At 38.8% G+C, this 17,992-nt stretch overlaps 1 protein-coding gene across 2 annotated transcripts; it reads left to right on the top strand.

Moving 5' to 3' along the window:
• Positions 1 to 7,113: 7,113 nt before the first annotated feature.
• Positions 7,114 to 17,724, top strand: C3AR1 (complement C3a receptor 1). 2 transcript variants are annotated; one of them, XM_053556224.1, is made up of 3 exons: positions 7,114 to 7,334; positions 12,082 to 12,169; positions 13,181 to 17,724. In XM_053556224.1, exon 3 carries the CDS (start codon positions 13,191 to 13,193, stop codon positions 14,652 to 14,654), a length of 1,464 nt encoding a protein of 487 aa, XP_053412199.1. In that variant the 5' UTR covers positions 7,114 to 7,334; positions 12,082 to 12,169; positions 13,181 to 13,190; the 3' UTR covers positions 14,655 to 17,724. The 2 variants fall into 2 exon arrangements, with proteins under 2 accessions (XP_053412199.1, XP_053412198.1); XM_053556223.1 differs by lacking the exon at positions 12,082 to 12,169.
• Positions 17,725 to 17,992: the final 268 nt, after the last annotated feature.

Below are 17,992 nucleotides of genomic sequence, written 5' to 3'. Positions count from 1 at the left end.
GAGATATCTAACTCCAGTAAGATGAGCCCATATCACAAAATCCCAAGACCAGAGATGTTGGCATGGAAGTGGAGAAAAGGGGACACTTCTACACTGCTGGTGGGAATGCAAATTAATACATTCCTTTTGGAAAGATGTTTGGAGGACACTTAGAAATCTAAAAATAGATCCGCCATTAATCCTATAATTCCTCTACTAGGTATATACCCAGAAGACCAAAAATCACATTATAACAAAGATATTTGTACCAGAATGTTTATTGCAGCCCAATTCATAATAGCTAAGTCATGGAAAAAGCCCAAGTGTCCATCGATCTACGAATGGATTAATAAATTGTGGTATATGAACACCATGGAATATTATGCAGCAGCCTTAAAGAAAGATAGAGACTTTACCTCTTTCATGTTTACATGGATGGAGCTACAACATATTCTTCTTAGTAAAGTATCTCATGAATGGAAGAAAAAGTATCCAATGTACTCAGCCCTACTATGAAACTAATTTATGGCTTTCACATGAAAGCTACAACCCAGTTATAACCTAAGAATAGGGGGAAGGGTGGGGGAGGAAGGAAGATGGGCGGAGGGAGGGTGATTGGTGGGATTACATCTGTGGTGCGTCTTACAAGGATACATGTGAAACTTAATCAATGTAGAATATAAATGTCTTAACACAATAACTAAGAAAATGCCAGGAAGGCTATGTCAACCAGTGTGATGAAAATGTGTCAAACGGTCTATAAAACCAACGTATGGTAACCCACGATGGCATTAATGTACACAGCTATGATTTAATAATTAAAAACACACACAAAAAGAAAAGCCTCCCACCTGTAATTCCAGGACTCTGGGAGGCCAAGGTGGAGGATCACCTGAGCACAGGAGTTGAAGACCAACCTGACCAAGAGTGAGATCCCGTCTCTACTTTAAAAAATAGAAAAATTAGGTCTCATGGTGGGCATCACGACAGGTACCTATGGTCCCAGCTACTCAGGAGGCTGAGGCAGAAGAATCCCTTGAACCCAGGAGTTTCAGGTTGCTTTGAGTAGGCTGATGCCATGGCACTTTAGCCTGGGCAACAGAGTAAGACTCTGTCTCAAAAACAAAAACAATATTAACAAATCAACAACATATATTCAGTAAGGTATCTTTAAGCAGAAACAAAAATGAAACAACATTGATCATTTGAGGAAAATGTGACCAGAGGCTGACAGGAAGCTAACCCTGTATTTTCCCTAGGAGCAATAACTCACTCTTGGCTAACTCAGTGTTACCAAAGACTTTACAGAACATAACTATCCACTATATTAGCATTCAGGGACACATAGTGACTAAGACCACAGGCTCTGGAAGCCAACTGTCGCGTTCTAATTCTGCCATTTATATAGCTGTGTGAACTTGGACAAGTCATTATCCTCTTTGCATCTCCGTGCCCTTTTTGATAACAAGACACCTATCTCATCATTGAGTTGCTGGAAGAGTTACATAACATGTACCCGATGAAGTGCTTGGCACAGTGCCTGGTAAATAAATCCTCATTGTGTAAGTTATTACTATCATTAATACTAACATTTGAAGTAAGAATTACTGTATTTGTTTAGGAAAGAATAAATATTGATATACTGATAATTTAGTATTTTGGAAAATGTACAACAGAGAACATAATAACTGAAACATAATTACCATTCCAAAACACTTTCTTCCTAACAGCTACTAAATCTGCCCAGTGTAGTATGAGATGAAGAGATTTAGAAGAACCATTTCATTTGCAACGGAAACGTTTATGTATTATCCCCTTCTTTTGCCTGCATTCTAGTGGCCATCCTAAAAACCATCAAAATGTACTCAAAAATTTATCTTGACCTATATTTAGAGGAGCCATCTACCCCTCAATAGCTCGCTATCTTGCCCCCTTCCCCATGAATTCTCATTAGATTAGCTGGACACGAATGGAAGACTTGTTTCCTTTTCCACTTTCAGGTTCATGAAACTGAACTCCCAAAGAGTGTTTGTTAATGAAACAAGTGCCCACATTCTGTTCCCCTTTAGCCTTCCTTCCGGGGCAGTAATAATAGAAAGTAAAAGAAAACAATAAATCAACAGAAGCAGCAAACTGTGTTAGATTTTCTTTAAACCACTCAGATTTGGCTGATTTATCACGCCAAATTTGGCTGATTTCTTTCAAGATTCAGACATAGATACATCTGATATTTATTATAATGATGAGATCAACCGTTTTTGTTTTGTCTTGTTTACTTTTCAACTAAAGTATTCGAAAGTCTGGGCCACTTTGTTTCTTCAGTTTGTGTTTCTACTTGGTTTTACTATAACTATGTGGATAATTAGGCAGTTAGATTCTAAAGAAAGAGTATACTAATCTACATCCTTAATGACCATAGGTTAGGATTTAATTTGACAAAAAGGATGTGATATAACTCTAGGAAGGGAACATTCTGTAAATTATTTTTTCTAAGATGGAAGAAGGGATTTGATCTAGTAGGCAACTGGAATTAAGTTTTTAGTTGTTTTTTTTTTTTTTTTTTTTTTTCAAGCGAAGTGTCACTTTATTGCCCTCGGTAGAGTGCATGGCATCACAGCTCATAGTAACCTCAAACTCTTGGGCTCAAGAGATTCTCTTGAACCATTTCATCTGCAATGGAAATGTTTATGTATTATCCCCTTCTTTTGCCTGCATTCTAGTGGAAATGAATTGGAGAAGAAAAGGCAAAGAAAAAAGGAAATGAAGATACTTCCTAAATAATGCACAATTAGGGTGGCCATCCTAAAAACCATCAAAATGTACTCAAAAATTTATCTTGACCTACATTTACAGGAGCCATCTACTCCTCAATAGCTCGCTATCCTGCCACCCCTTCCCCATGAATTCTCATTAGATTAGCTGGACACGAATGGAAGACTTGTTTCCTTTTCCACTTTCAGGTTCTCGAAACTGAAGTCCCAAGAGTGTTAATGAAACAAGTGCCCACATTCTGTTCCCCTTTAGCCTTCCTTCCGGGGCAGTAATAATAGCAAATAAAAGAAAACAGTAAATCAACAGAAGCAGCAAACTGTGTTAGATTTTCTATAAACCACTCAGATTTGGCTGATTTATCACGCCAAATTTGGCTGATTTCTTTCAAGATTCAGGCATAGATACATCTGATATTTATTATAATGATGAGATCAACCGTTTTTGTTTTGTCTTATTTACTTTTCAACTAAGGTATTCGAATGCCTGGGCAACTTTGTTTCTTCAATTTATGTTTCTACTTGGTTTTACTATAACCATGTGGATAATTAGGCAGTTAGATTCTAAAGAAAGAGTATACTAATCTACATCCTTAATGACCATAGGTTAGGATTTAATTTGACAAAAGGATGTGATATAACACTGGGAAAGGAACATTCTGTAAATTATTTGTTACTTGCCTAAGATGGAAGAAGGGATTTGATCTAATAGGCAACTGGAATTTAGTTTTTTGTTTTTTGTTTGTTTTTTTTTTCAAGTGAAGTGTCACTTTATTGCCCTTGGTAGAGTGCATGGCATCACAGCTCATAGTAACCTCAAACTCTTGGGCTCAAGAGATTCTCTTCCCTCAACCTCCTGAGTAGCTGGGACTACAGGCACCCACCACAACGCCCGGCTATTTTTAGAGATGAGATCTCACTCTGGCTCAGGCTGGTCTTGAACTCATGAGCTCAAGCAATCCATCTGCCTCTCCCTCCCAGAGTTCTAAAATTATAGACATGAGCCACCATGACTGGCCTGTCATATGTTTATTTTTAATTCACTCAGAGCAAACAGTCTAAAGATTCTGTGATTCTAAAATTTTTACTTTGGCCAAATGAACTGTAATACAAATCTTCATCACTGACAACATAGAATTAATCAGTGACTTGTAAAAGGCTTAACATGCTCACTTTTGTAATATATATTCAAAATTTCATTTTTTACAAAGCATCTGATCTCCACCTAGATATATGCATTTAGATGAGCCACAAAAATTCCCCAGAAACTTCCACATTACACCACAAAACAAGTAGTACTTCATAAGATGAGAGAGCAGTAAGTCATCCAGAAACAGGAGCGCTATTCACAAGATGGTCTCAATAATTTCCTTCCTGACCTAAAAATCCAAGGAATACAGCTGGGAGCCCTCAAATTGGTTTGAATTGCTGTATACTCTTTAGAAGAGAGGAATCAGTAAAACTGAATCCGCACCAGAAACAACTTTAAGAATGCAAATTAAGGCTAGGTGCCTGTGGCTCAAGCGGCTAAGGTGCCAGCCACATACACCCGAGCTGGTGGGTTCAAATCCAGCCCAGGCCCACCAAACAACAATGACAACTGCAACCAAAAAGTAGCCAGGCGTTGTGGCGGGTGCCTGTGGTCCCAGCTACTGGGGAGGCAGAGGCAAGACAATCACTTGAGCCCAAAGAGTTGGAGGTTGCTGTGAGCTGTGATGCCACAGCTCTCTACCCAGGGTAACAGCTCGAGGCTCTGTTTCAAAAAACAAAAAAAAGAATGCAAATTAACTCTTTAAACTATATTCTGAAGTCAACATCCTTTTCAAACAAACATTCACTCATTTATGACACACCAAACGTGTTATGCCAGGTATGGCAGCAGGCACTGGAGATATCAACAATTCATGGTCTAGCAGGGCAGAGACAGACAAATGACTATATTCTAGCACTATTAGCACCTGACAGAGTGCTACATGTTCTTATGGCCCAGCTCTTCAGTGCATCATCTTCGGGGAAACTAGTCATTCCTTCCTCCAGGTCCTCAGCTGCCCCCACTGTATTATAGTTATACAGGGTGCCCTTAAATCGCACACAAACTTTGTGGCCACCCTGCATATAATTCTTGGTGCTTCTGTATCCTCCACACTGCAGCGTGTGGTATCTATCGCAGGAGCAGATCATATGTTTATGACATTGAACTCAGTGGTAAAGTCCAAGTCTTATCTTTTGCAAGATGAAAAGATACTGTCACCACTGTTGTTGGGAGTGTAAATTGGTGGAGTCTCTTTAGTAGAAAATTCCTTACCTATCAAAACTATTAATGTACGTGCTCTTAGATGTAGCAATTCCAATTCTAGGATTCTATTATGCAGAAATATTGACAGATGTGTAAAGATAAGAGTGCTCACTGAACATTGTTTATAAAAGCTTAACGTGAGATAAAAATCAAATATTCATCAACAGAGGACAAATTGATTAAATGGCATAATATGAAGCAATTTTAAAAGTATGATTTGGACCAATATGTCCTGATATAAAAAAAAAGTGGGAAAAACAGAACAAAACAATATGTGTAGAGGAATTACATATTTATGAAAGAGATTACCTCTGGGGAAGAGAATAGGGATTTCCAAGAAATTTTAGTTTTTACTTTCGTTCTTCTAAATTGTAATTTTACCATGGAAATTATTTGCTTTTATGATATATATTTTATACACATGTATATACATGTATGTTAATCCTGTCTATCTTTTGTATGCTTTCTGAATATCTTCATTATTCAACATTTTCAAATATTGAAAATAAAAAAACCAATAAAATTATGTGCACTAATGTGGAAATATGCTTTCATATATTAAGTGAAAAACTAAGTCACAAAATCGTATGTAAATTATAATTTCATTTTTGTTCAAAATTATCTTTTTTAAAAATATGTGCTATATTTAGGAAAAAGTTCAGAAAGAATGGACACTAATTTATTAAAAATGTCTACTTCTGGCAGGGGAATTAGAAATGAAAACTTTCATGTTTTTTATCCTTTATACTTCTGTATTATTTCAAATTATATGTTTTTGTGATTATGTTCTACCTTTGTAAATAAATAATGATAACAGAAATAAATATTACTCAACTCCTGGCTTTTTTCCTTAGGTCTTTCTGCCTCAAAAATATCCCATGATGATTTGACTTCAAACAAGAAGAGGAGGAGATATTATTGTTTAGACAAGTTGATTAATAGGGAGCCTTTGTCACAGACAACAGTGTTCAAATACATTTGCCCTAAATACAGTTTATTTTGTGTGCATATATGTAAATGAATAATATGAGTGAGAATTCTTTACAATCTATGCTTTCAGCCAGAATCATCTTCTGTGCTCTGCACTTCCTCCTGATGAAACACGACATAGACTCCTGCCTGTTGTCCAGTGCCTGCTGCCCTCTCTGACCTACCTGCCTTCTCTCACTTAGCTGCTCTCTTATACCTACTTGCCCTCTCTCTCCCACCTGCCCTCTCCCTCCTATCTGGTCTATCCCACCAACCTGCACTCTCCCACCAACCTGCACTCTCCCACGTACTGGCCTTAGACTATGTTCCACTTACATCCTAAGCAACTTTTCACCTTTTTCTATCTTTAGAAGACTTAGGACTTCCTTACATCTTATTTCTACCTTCAGACATTCCTAGATTGCCCTAGGCTAATTACACCCCTGCCTATTGTGTTCTACTGTTTTACTTCTACCCTGTTTCCCCCAAAATAAGACAGCGTCTTATTTTAAGGTGTGCTCCCAAAGATGCGCTAGGTCTTATTTTCAGGGGACGTCTTATCTTTCCTGTAAGTAGGTCTTATTTTCGGAGGATGTCTTATTTTTGGGTAAACGGGGTATTATCATAATCTGGGTTGTATTGCAGTTATATGTGTGTGTGTGCGCGCGCGCACGCATGTGGGTGTATATTCCCACTCAATTGTGAATCTCCAGAGATTAGAACATAGTTAAATTTATCCTGAGTGAAGCATGACATGGTTTTTTACAACTACCAAGCATTTAAGAGATGTTATTTGACACTAATTAAATGGGTTTGTGGAGGTCATTCTTTCTCAACCACTTCCTCACCCCTCACATCTCATGAAATCTGTTTTTGGGTTTTGTGGGGTAGGGATTTGTCGCATTTCTAAAACAAAACAAAAGGAAAACCTATTAATTTATTATAGGAGGGATGCTTATGTACAGTAGTCTCTCAACCATTCTCTATCCTGTAGAAAAGGTCTCAGAATGTACCCTCTTACTTCTGTTTTTTGACTTTTCTTATCTAAGCTGTTTAGAAATGACTCACTTTAAAGCTCTTCCTGTGAAGTCAGATAGTGGTCTAGGGCATCAGGGTTAATTTACTACCAGAAAGAAAGACGGAGGAAAGAGGGAGTGAGAGCTCAGCAATTATTCTTTAATTTGCTAAATTACACAAACAATTTCAGAAATTTTCTCAACATACTTCATGACTTGATTGTGACTAAGTGTGGGCACCAGACAGCACTTGTGAGGACCTCAAGATTGGTGACTGAAGCCTTCAGCTACTATCTCGGTTTTTTGGTAAGAAAACCTAGATCCACCTGATGACTTGTGTCTAACCTGTTTTGCTCATTATAAAGGTTTGAGGGTCACTATTCTCTACATACCATTATTTCCCTTATTCCTCCACCAACTTTTGTTTCTTTTGTCTTATTCCCATGTTCACCTTTCTTTTCCTAAAAATTTGCCAATGTGTTTGCCTTTGCTCTTAATATTTTCCTTCTGTAACTAATAATAAATTTTATGTCATTCAACTTGGTATGTATTTCTTTCTGACCTTCGATTCCTGCTTTCCCCATTAATTTGTTTTTCAGATCACTGATGTATAGTTCTTTCTTGTTGCATTTTTCTCTTTTTCTTTTATTCTTTTGCCCATTCTCTATTACCACTGCCTTTGTTATCGTATTAGTATTTTATCTGGGGTCTACTTTTTCTTTCTCTATCAGAGTTGAATTTTAGTTTCAGGATTGCATTGATCATTTTAATTACTGCTGGCAAATTTAATATTGAAAAAATTTTTAATCTTCTACTAATTGTAAACATAAAGGTAATTTTCAGACAAAACAACTTGGAGAAATATAAAAAGTGACCTTGTTCCAAAGGACTTTTAGGCCCTGACTTATATACTGTATACTTTTATTTCAAGATAGATAATGTGATACTGAAATTATAGCTCATGCCAAATAACTCTATTTCTTTATATTGGAAGTTTGCTCTTTTCCGTCCTTGCAACTTCAGTTTGTACAGTCCTCATTTCCTTCCCCTTTAGTAGCAATACCACAGGTTTTTCTGTTATGTGATTTTTGTTGTAAGAAAAAGAGTATTGGCCTAAAGTTATTGGACCCTAGTATCTGAAAACCTCCTAAACTATGATTCTGTGAAAGTCACCTAATTTATAGTTTCAGTGTCAGAAACTGTGAGACAAAAGTATAGAGAAAAAGAAGTGATTGCTGAGTTTCCTTCCAGTTCTAGAATTCTATAACTCTATCCTTCGCTCCATGTTTTAAGGCTCTGTGCATGAAGATGTGTCTGGGAATGGGACAGTGGATCGGGGAGCTGCCATGCACAACAGGGAAGGAAAAGACTCTGACAGGACTTAAATATTTGAGTAGATAAGGCCACAGAAAGGGGAATTATGTATTCTGTCTTATTATTTTGTCAACTTGTTATTTTAACTTCTGCTAATCATATAAAGCCCTATGACAACATTTGGTTAACACAGCAGAACTACTTCCAAGTCACGAAAATATTTTGAGCCTCTATAAACAGAAGTGTAAAGTGTTATTAGGTCCAGTAAAAATTAGGAACTTAAAGACGAAAAGGAAGTTAAAAGGGACAGCATAGGAATTAAGGAAGCAGTCTGGGCAAGGATTAAATGGATAAGAATTAGAATTTTAAATTTAATTGGAAAAGAAATAAAGTCAACCCCCCAAATGAGCACTCATCCATTCAAGTAATCTTTAAATTTTGTGTCTTATAAAACACCGTGCTAAATTCTGTAGAACAAGCATTCTGAATAAAACTCCTTTTTATCATCATGAAATTTAAGGCCACAATGATAGATAAGAGAGCTAAAATAATTATCATGAGACAAAATGTGCATAGAGAATCTGAAAAAATTTACACAAATACACAAAAAGATACACATACACAAATTAAGAAACTGGGGCAGCACCTGTGGCTCAAAGGAGTAGGGCGCTGGCCCCATATGCCAGAGGTGGAGGGTTCAAACCCAGCCCAGGCCAAAAATTGCAAAAAACAAAACAAAACAAAACAAAAAGAAACTGAAGAATTAATTTCTCATTGGTAATTTTTTTTTTCTTTTGAGACAAAGTTTTACTTTGTCACCTTTGGTAGAGTGCTGTGGCCTTATAGTTCACAGCAGCCTCAAAACTCCAGGGCTTAAGCGATTCTTTTGCCTCAGCCTCCTAAGTAGCTGAGACTACAGGCACCCACCACAATCCCTGGCTTTTTTTTTTTTTTTTAAGAGACTTGTTCTGGCTCAGGCTGGTCTTGAACCTGTGAGCTCAGGCAACCCACCTGTTTCAGCCTCCCAGTGCTGGCAGGTGCGAGCCACCTCACCCAGCCCTGTTTATTTATTTGTTTTGAGACATAGTCTTACTCTGTCACTCTGGATAGAGTGCCCTGCAGGCACCCATGACAATGCCCAGCTATTTTTGTAGAGAAGAGATCTTGCTGTGGCTCAGGCTTGTCTCGAACCTGGGAGCTCAGGCAATCCACCCTCATCAGTCTCCCAAGTGCTGTGATTATAGGAGCGAGCCACTGTGCCCAGTGATATTTTTTTTTTTTAAGAGAAGGGCTCTCACTCTGTCTCCAAGGCTAGAATGCTGTGGCCCAATCGTAGCTAACTGTAACTTCAAACCCCTGGGCTTAAGTGATCCACTTCCGTCTCCTGAGTAGCTGAGACTACAGGTGCATGCCACTTCACCTGGTTAATTTTTTTTAATTTTTTTTGTAGAAAATGGGTTCTGCCTAGGCTGATCTCAAACTCATAGACTCAAATAATCCTTCCACCTCAGCCTCCCAAAGTTCTGGGTTACAGGTATGGATCAGTGTCTCTGGTTGGCATTATAAAAGAATTTATTTTTATTTTAGATTCTCATTCTGTTGACCTGAGTAAAGTGCCATGGTGTCATCATAGCTCATAGCAACTTCAAACTCTTAGACCCAAGCCATCCTCTTGCCTTAGTCCCAAGTAGCTGGGACTACATGTGCCTGCCATGAGGCTGATTAGTTTTCCTATTGTTAGTAGAGATGGGGTATTGCTCTTGCTTAGGCTGGTCTTCAACTCCTGAGTTCAAGCAACCCACCTGCCTTGGCCTCCCAGAGTGCTAGGATTATAGGCATGAGCCACCACACCAGGCCATAAAAGAATGTTTTAAGAAAGATATAATGTTTGAGCTTGTTCTTGAAGAATGTGTAGGATTTCAACAGGTAGAGATTAAAGAAGAAGGAAAGAAGAGTTAAGGTAAAGGACTAATTCCAGATAGAAACAAATAGCATTAGCCAAGGAATAGAAAATGACATGTAATTGGAATAGTGAGGTTATTTGGTAAAGCTGTAAAGTAGGGTACACTTATGAGAGTGTTGAGAATTAGGAGAGCTCAATATCACAGAGGCCAAGACAAGGGAGTGTTAAGATCTGTCAAAGAATCAAAGGACAACATTATACTGTGGAAGATGATGTCAGAAAAATGTTTAAATTTGTTTGTTAGAGGTAATTTTAGCAGAGTGATGGAGGCAGAAGATGAATTACAAATGGTTAAGTGGGCAGAACAACAAGCCCCAAACAAGCTGGTAACCTTGAAAAAGAGAAACTGTGCTAAATTAAGGGACTTAAGAGATATAACACCTGACACGAAGTCTGATCTAGGTTGACTATTGTTGACAAACCAGGTGAGAAAGATGTTGTGGTGAACAGTTAGAAAATATAGATAAAGACTGGATATTCCTTAAGGTACAATCTTACTAATGTGGAAAGTGCTAACTAAAAAAAGAGAAAAATTATAAAACAATGTGCAGCTCAGTGGTTAGGGCACCAGCCACATGCACTGTGGCTGGGGGGTTCGAACTCAGCTGGGCCTGCTAAACAAACAAACAAACAAAATAGCCAGGTGTTGTGGTGGGCACCTGTAGTCTCAGCTACTAGGGAGGCTGAAGCAAGAGAACTGCTTCAGCCCAAGAGTTTGAGGTTGCTGTGAGTTGCGATGCCACAGCACTCTACCCAGGGCAACATAGTGGTCTCCCTCTGTCACCCAGGCTGGACAAAAACAAACAAACAAAAAACAATATTTATTAACACCCATGTTCATAGGTGGATTATTCACAATAGCCAAAAGGTAGAAATAATCTAAATGTCCTCCAGTGGAAGATTGAATAAACTAAATGTTGTATATACATACAAGGGAGTATTATTCAACACTAAAAGAAACTTCTGACACATACCACAACATGGAGGAACTTTGAAGATTTTATACTAAGCGAAATAAGATAGTCAGAAAAAGACAAATGCTATATGATTCCACTTAAATAGAGTAGCTAGATTAGTCAAATTCATAGGAAGTAGAATAGGGGCTGGGGGCAGGGAAGAGGAAACAACAAATTGTTTAACAGGTATAGTTTCAGTTTTGTAAGAGGAAAACTCTGTGGAAATTGGTTATACAGGGCGGCGCCTGTGGCTCAGTGGTAGGGCGCCGGGCCTCATATACCCAGGGTGGCAGGTTTGAACAGGCCCTGGCCAAACTGCAACAAAAAAATAGCTGGGTGTTGTGGCGGGTGCCCGTGGCGGGTGATAAAGTGAGACTCTGTCTCAAAAAAAAAAAGAAAAGAAAGAAATTGGTTATACACCATGGTGAATATGGCACACTGTTGAACTTAAAAATGGTTAAGATGGTAATTTTATGTGTGTTTTACCACAATTAAATTTTTTTAATGTGCACAGTATAATCTACTTTTGTTAAATTTTGTTTAACAAAAATACACACACATACGTGAAAAAGATCCAGAGAATATAAATTATATTAAAGTGGCAATCACTGATTGGTGGGTCTACAACATTTTTATTTGTATTTTTTAAAGACAGAGTCTCTCTCTGTCACCCAGGCTATAGTGAAGTGGCATGATCATAACTCACTGCAACCTCCAACTCCTGGGTTCCAGTGATCCTCTTGCCTCAGCCTCTAAAGTAACTGGGACTATAGGCATGCACCACTGTACCTGGCTAATTTCTGAAAAATAAATTTTATAGAGACGGAGTCTCATTACCCAGGCTGGTCTCAAACTTCTGGCCTCAAGTGATCCTCCCACCTTGGACTCCCAACGTGCTGGTATTACAGGTATGCACCACCATGCCTGGCCTTATTTTCTTTATTTGCTTGTCTGTATTTTCTAATTTTCTTCATGCATATTTTCTGCTTTTGTAATAATAAAACTATTTTCCCAGGTTGCATTCATAAAATTTAAATAAACAAGACAGAAATAATGGGTAGTAAGGAAGTCAGTGCAAAGAAGGTTGACAACTCTTGAAAAATTTGATAGCAGAGGAGAAGATGGAGTTCTTTCTAAAAGATATAACTCAAGTCTTCAATGAAGTCTCTGTGGCAGTGAGTGCTTTAAAAATCTGATGAAGGGAATGAATAAAACTTCTGCCCTCAGAGAAATGAAAATATATAAAGTTAAAATTTTGCATATCATCTTAGGTGGTGACGGAGCCCTTTCATGACCTCAGGTTGGAGACTTCCAATCATCTAGAAGTTTTGTTTGTTTACTCACTAAGATTATTTGTTTATTTTTTTAATCTCTTTTTTTTTTTTTGTAGAGACAGAGTCTCACTTTATGGCCCTCGGTAGAGTGCCGTGGCCTCACACAGCTCACAGCAACCTCCAGCTCCTGGGCTTAAGTGATTCTCTTGCCTCAGCCTCCCGAGTAGCTGGGACTACAGGCGCCCGCCACAACGCCCGGCTATTTTTTGGTTGCAGTTTGGCCGGGGCCGGGTTTGAACCCGCCACCCTCAGTATATGGGGCCAGCACCTTACCGACTGAGCCATAGGCGCCGCCCTATTTGTTTATTTTTAATAGAGGACCCTGTGTGAGGAAAGAAGCCAATGGAAAGTGAGAGATATTTACATTGGTACAAACTTCCAAATGAGGTTGCTATTTTGTTAAACATTTAAATGGATAGATCTTAAATTGTCTATCAGAGAATGTTCTGGTCCCATGCGAAGTCAAGGAATATAAACTAAAACACTGTGAAGGTTTTATGGCTGTGTGGGAAGGTTAGAATTCTAAGACTATGTACTTTTAAGACAATACTGTTAGTTTTAACATTCTCTTTCAACTTTTCGCAGAAGTCTATCAATGGGGTCTTTTTCTGCTGAGACCAATTCCACTGACTTATCCTCACAGCCTTGGGATAAACCCGAAGTAGTTCTCTCCATGGCCATTCTCAGTTTTACGTTTTTATTGGGATTGCCAGGCAATGGGCTTGTGCTGTGGGTGGCTGGCCTGAAGATGCAGCGGACGGTGAACACAGTTTGGTTCCTCCATCTCACCCTTGCAGACTTTCTCTGCTGCCTCTCCTTGCCCTTCTCCCTGGCTCATCTGGCTCTCCAGGGACACTGGCCATATGGTTGGTTCCTATGCAAGCTCATCCCCTCCATCATCATCCTCAACATGTTTGCTAGTGTCTTCCTGCTTACGGCCATTAGCCTGGACCGTTGTCTTCTGGTACTCAAGCCAATCTGGTGCCAGAATCATCGCAATGTGAGAATAGCTTTCATGATCTGTGGATGTATCTGGGCGGCAGCTTTTGCAATGTGTATACCTGTGTTTGTGTACCGGGAAACATTCACTATAGGCAACAAAAGTATATGTAGCTACAGTTTTTATCTCTTCAGCTCAGACAACACCTTTGATTACCTAGATGACACCTTTGATCTAGATCTACTAAAAAACAGATCTCTTGACAACTCCATCGTACAGCTGCCTGGAGAAATGGACGACAAGTTAGATTCTTCCTCTTTGCAAACAGCTGATCATCCCTGGACAGCCACCACTGTCCTCCAACCTCAAACATTTCAAAGACTTTCTGGAGATTCACGACCTGTGGATTCCACTAGATTATTTAGTCAACATCTGTATTATAATTTACATAAACCTGATGTGGTGGTCTCACCTATAATCTCCCATGGGGTTCCCGTTGAAGATCACAGAACTAACCCACTGAATAACTCTGATGCTTTTCTCTCTACCGATTTAGAGCTTTTCTCTGGTACATCTAACAATTCCTTATTTGAGTTACCACAAGATTTCCTGTATTACAATGTAGACCAATTCACAAATGACAATCAAGTGTCAACACCCATGGTGGCAATAACCATGACTAGGCTAGTGGTGGGTTTCCTTCTGCCTTTTATTTTCATGGTGTCTTGTTACAGTCTCATTGTCCTCCGAATGCGACAGGGACGCTTTAACAAGTCTAGAAACAAAACCTTTCGTGTGGCTGTGGTGGTGGTGGCTGTCTTTCTTGTCTGCTGGACTCCATACCACATTTTTGGAGTTCTGTCATTATTTATTGACCCAGAAACTCCCTTTGGGGAAGCTGTGATGTCCTGGGACCAGGTGTCCCTTGCTCTAGCATCTGCCAATAGTTGCTTCAATCCCTTCCTTTACGCCCTCTTAGGGAAAGATTTTAGGAAGAAAGCAAAGCAGTCCTTTCAGGGCATTCTGGAGGCAGCCTTCAATGAGGAGCTCACACACTCTACCAGCTGTCCCCCAAACAAAGTCTTTCCAGAAAGAAGCAGTATCAGTACAACTGTGTGAAAATATGGAACAGTTAAACTACGCAGAGATTCTTAGGTATTCACTCGGAGGATGTTTCAAAAAGGATAATGATGTGGTGAGCACAGGACTTCAAAATCTACTGAAGAATCATTTCTGTGCTTCCTCAAATGTGGTCACAGGCTACTGACATCAGCATCCTCTGGAAACTTGTTAGAAATGCAAATTCTCAAGTCCTATCCCTCTTGTTTGTTATTAACACCAAACTAAACCACATGAGATAGGTGAGAATCTAGTCTACTTTTATGTTTCTTTCATGAAATTTTTTTCTTTAGCATTATCTAAATCAATGGATTCAATGTAAAACCACTTCTTCTTGTCCTGTGTGTAAGATGGTCATTTACAGTTTAGTTATTGTATTGGTACTGATGGTTTTAAATAAAAAGAAGGTAAAAAAGAAAAAGCCAATGAAAACAATGACACTGAGTATGAAGCTGTGTACAAGGCCGGACGCCTGCCATTGGGGACACCCCGGGGTACAGGACATAGGAATTCTAAGTCTCCACTGTTAAAACTAAATAAGCATCTATTGTATAAAAACAGACTACTAATGCATGTAAAAATTTACTCATAAAATGTTATGTAAGCTTGTAAGCTATTGTTTGAGGAATTCTCTATTTGTTTATTCTATCCTCCTACTAGTAGAGAGCAATCTCCCATTCTTTTTCTTTTTTTTTCTTATGCTTTTTTTTAGAGACAGTCTCTCGCTTTGTTGCCCCAGGCTAGAGTGCCATGGCATCACAATAGCTCGCTCAAACTTCTGTGCCTAAGCGATCCACCTGCCTCGGCCTCCCAGAGGGCGAGGATTAGAGGCTCTGAGCCACTGCATTCGGCCTTTATGCTTTTTTTTTTTTTTTGAGACACAGTCTCACTATGTCGTCATCAGTAGAGTTCCGTGCCATCACAGCTTACAACCTCAAATGCTTGGGCTTAAGCGATTCTCTTGCCTCAGCCTCCCAAGTAGCTGGGAATATAGGTACCCACCACAACACCTGGCTATTTTTTTGTTGTAGTTGTCATTGTTGTTTGGCAGGCCTGGGCTGGATTCGAACTAGTGGCCACACCCTAGCTGCTGAGCTGCAGGCGCTGAGCCCCTCCATGCTTAATTCTTATTCCTCCCCTGCTCCAATTCTTCCATATCAGACTTTATGCCTCAAGCAAATTCTAATTTCATAAGACTCTAGTCATTCCCTTCCTCTTGCTTCAAATTAATAACTTTCCAAGAGACCCATTTCACAGGAAAGGAGAAATGGGTGGAGATGGAGCAGCCACTCTTCAGCTACTGCAAGATGACTGAGCATCCTACCACACATGCATTTTTAAAAACATGACTGCAGGTATCTTTCATGCCGAAATTATCAGATATATCTTTCTGGTTTTTAAAAATTAATCATTATCTTTACCAAAGTGATACCTGCACATCATTTTAAAAAGAATTCAAGGCTTTTGAGGAAACATAAGAAGTGTCCTACCCTATTCTGCCAAACTGCTCCCACACCCACTCTCATATCCCCAGAGATAATCCTTGCAACAATTTTAGATGTTTCTTCTGATACTTACCATGATATTTCTAAATCATGGGCTTATGCTATTTTTTGTAGACATGATAAAATGACTTTGTTTTGAAAGATAAACATTTTTTATCCAAACAAATCCTTTTTTTTTTTTTTAGAGATAGAGTCTCACTTTGTCGCCCTTGGTAGAATGCTGTGGTGTCACAGCTCACAGCAACCTCCACCTGCTGGGCTTAGGTGATTCTCTTGCCTCTCAAGTAGCTGGGACCACAGGAGCCACCACAACAACCAGCTACAAACACATCTGTATTTTTAAATTGTTTATCTAGTACCCCAACATTAAGAACCATTACATTTTAATTTGTTCATAACTACCTATTTTTTCTTCTACTTTGTCTACATATTCTAACCATTTTTATAGTTTTCCTTCTGTCGTTATTCTATTTAAAAAAAAATTACCCAACTCCTCACCACTTTCTCATTTTCCTCTGTGTATAAACTTTCATGTGTTAATCCTCTAAAATTGTATCACAACATAGCCTCATCTAAGCTGAATATAATGATTTAATCTAAAAAATAGAAAATGAGATGTGTTTTAGACTTACAAAACATTATTTGTTCAACAGTTGAGTAAGAGTCTGGAATAAAAATGTGTTATTAAGTACTGGGCAGAAAAATTTTACATCACTAGAGATTCTTTCAGTTGTGAGATAATGTCTGATATCAGATTTGCAGTGCTAACTTTACAATTTAATTTGCTGATATATTTGATGTGACTAAATGCTTTTTCTTCTCATCATTCCTTGCAAAGCTCAGAGATTCATGTATCCTTTCGATTGTCTGATACTCAGAATATATCATAATCTGTAAATATGAAACAAATAAAGCTCATAGTAAATGACCGTAGACTTGCTGTAATAGCTATCAGCCAGGCTTCTGGAAATACCAATGCATCCCACAACATCCCAAAAGACCCCGTGTGTAAGTCTTAAAACTCCTGGCTAGTGTATTGGATATTAGGGTAAGTAATCTTGGCATAGGGACAAACATTTAATTTACAATGAATAAATGGCATTTCTGGACTCCTTTTAAGAGTTCCATTTACTATTTTTGTTTTTAGAGGTGGGGGATCTCACTGTGTTATCCAGACTGGAGTATAGTGGCATCATTATAGCTCATTGCAGCTTTGAACTCTTGGGCTTAAGGAATCCTCAGAGTCCTGAGTAGCTGGGACCTCAGGCACGTGCCACCATGCTTGGATAATTTTTTAAATTTTTCTTTCAAAGATGGGGTCTTGTTGAGAGGCTCGTGTCCAGTGCAGTAGTGCCACCATAGCTCACTATAACCTCAAACTCCTGGGTTCCAGCGATCCACCTGCTTTAGCCTCCCAAGTAGCTGGGACTATGGGTGTGAGCCAGTGTCCACCTAGTTCCATTTGCTCTGGAAATGTATTCTGAAGAAATTCCTACAATTAAAATGCCCTCATTTCTGATGAAAAATTCCAGTGAGTACCTGTAACTACTTTGTACTTTAACTTCTCCGGGAAGTCCCAGATAGGGACATCCCTCCTCTCCAGAGTGTACTATCTTAAATCTTGATCCTAAACTGCAAGCAAGATAGGCCTACTCCACACACCAATCTGCAACGGGTGAATGACTCTTCCTACAATATTTCACTACTTAATATGTGTAGCATTTGAAAAGAAGAATGTCAAAGACACATGTCTTTAATTTTTCTTTCCCACCAATCTTACAAAAACTGTCAGGGTCAATTAACTCAACTTAGTGGTTGGAAGTAGAAGACAGG

Source organism: Nycticebus coucang, chromosome 12 (assembly GCF_027406575.1).
Source record: "Nycticebus coucang isolate mNycCou1 chromosome 12, mNycCou1.pri, whole genome shotgun sequence".
Classification (NCBI taxonomy): Eukaryota; Metazoa; Chordata; class Mammalia; order Primates; family Lorisidae; genus Nycticebus; species Nycticebus coucang.
The sequence above is the reverse complement of the archived record's forward strand: the minus strand, read 5'-3'. Positions and strand labels throughout refer to the sequence as shown.

Coding starts and splice junctions, on each gene's coding strand:
- C3AR1 (XM_053556223.1), top strand. CDS start 13,191: ATGGGGTCTTTTTCTGCTGAGACCAATTCCACTGACTTATCCTCACAG.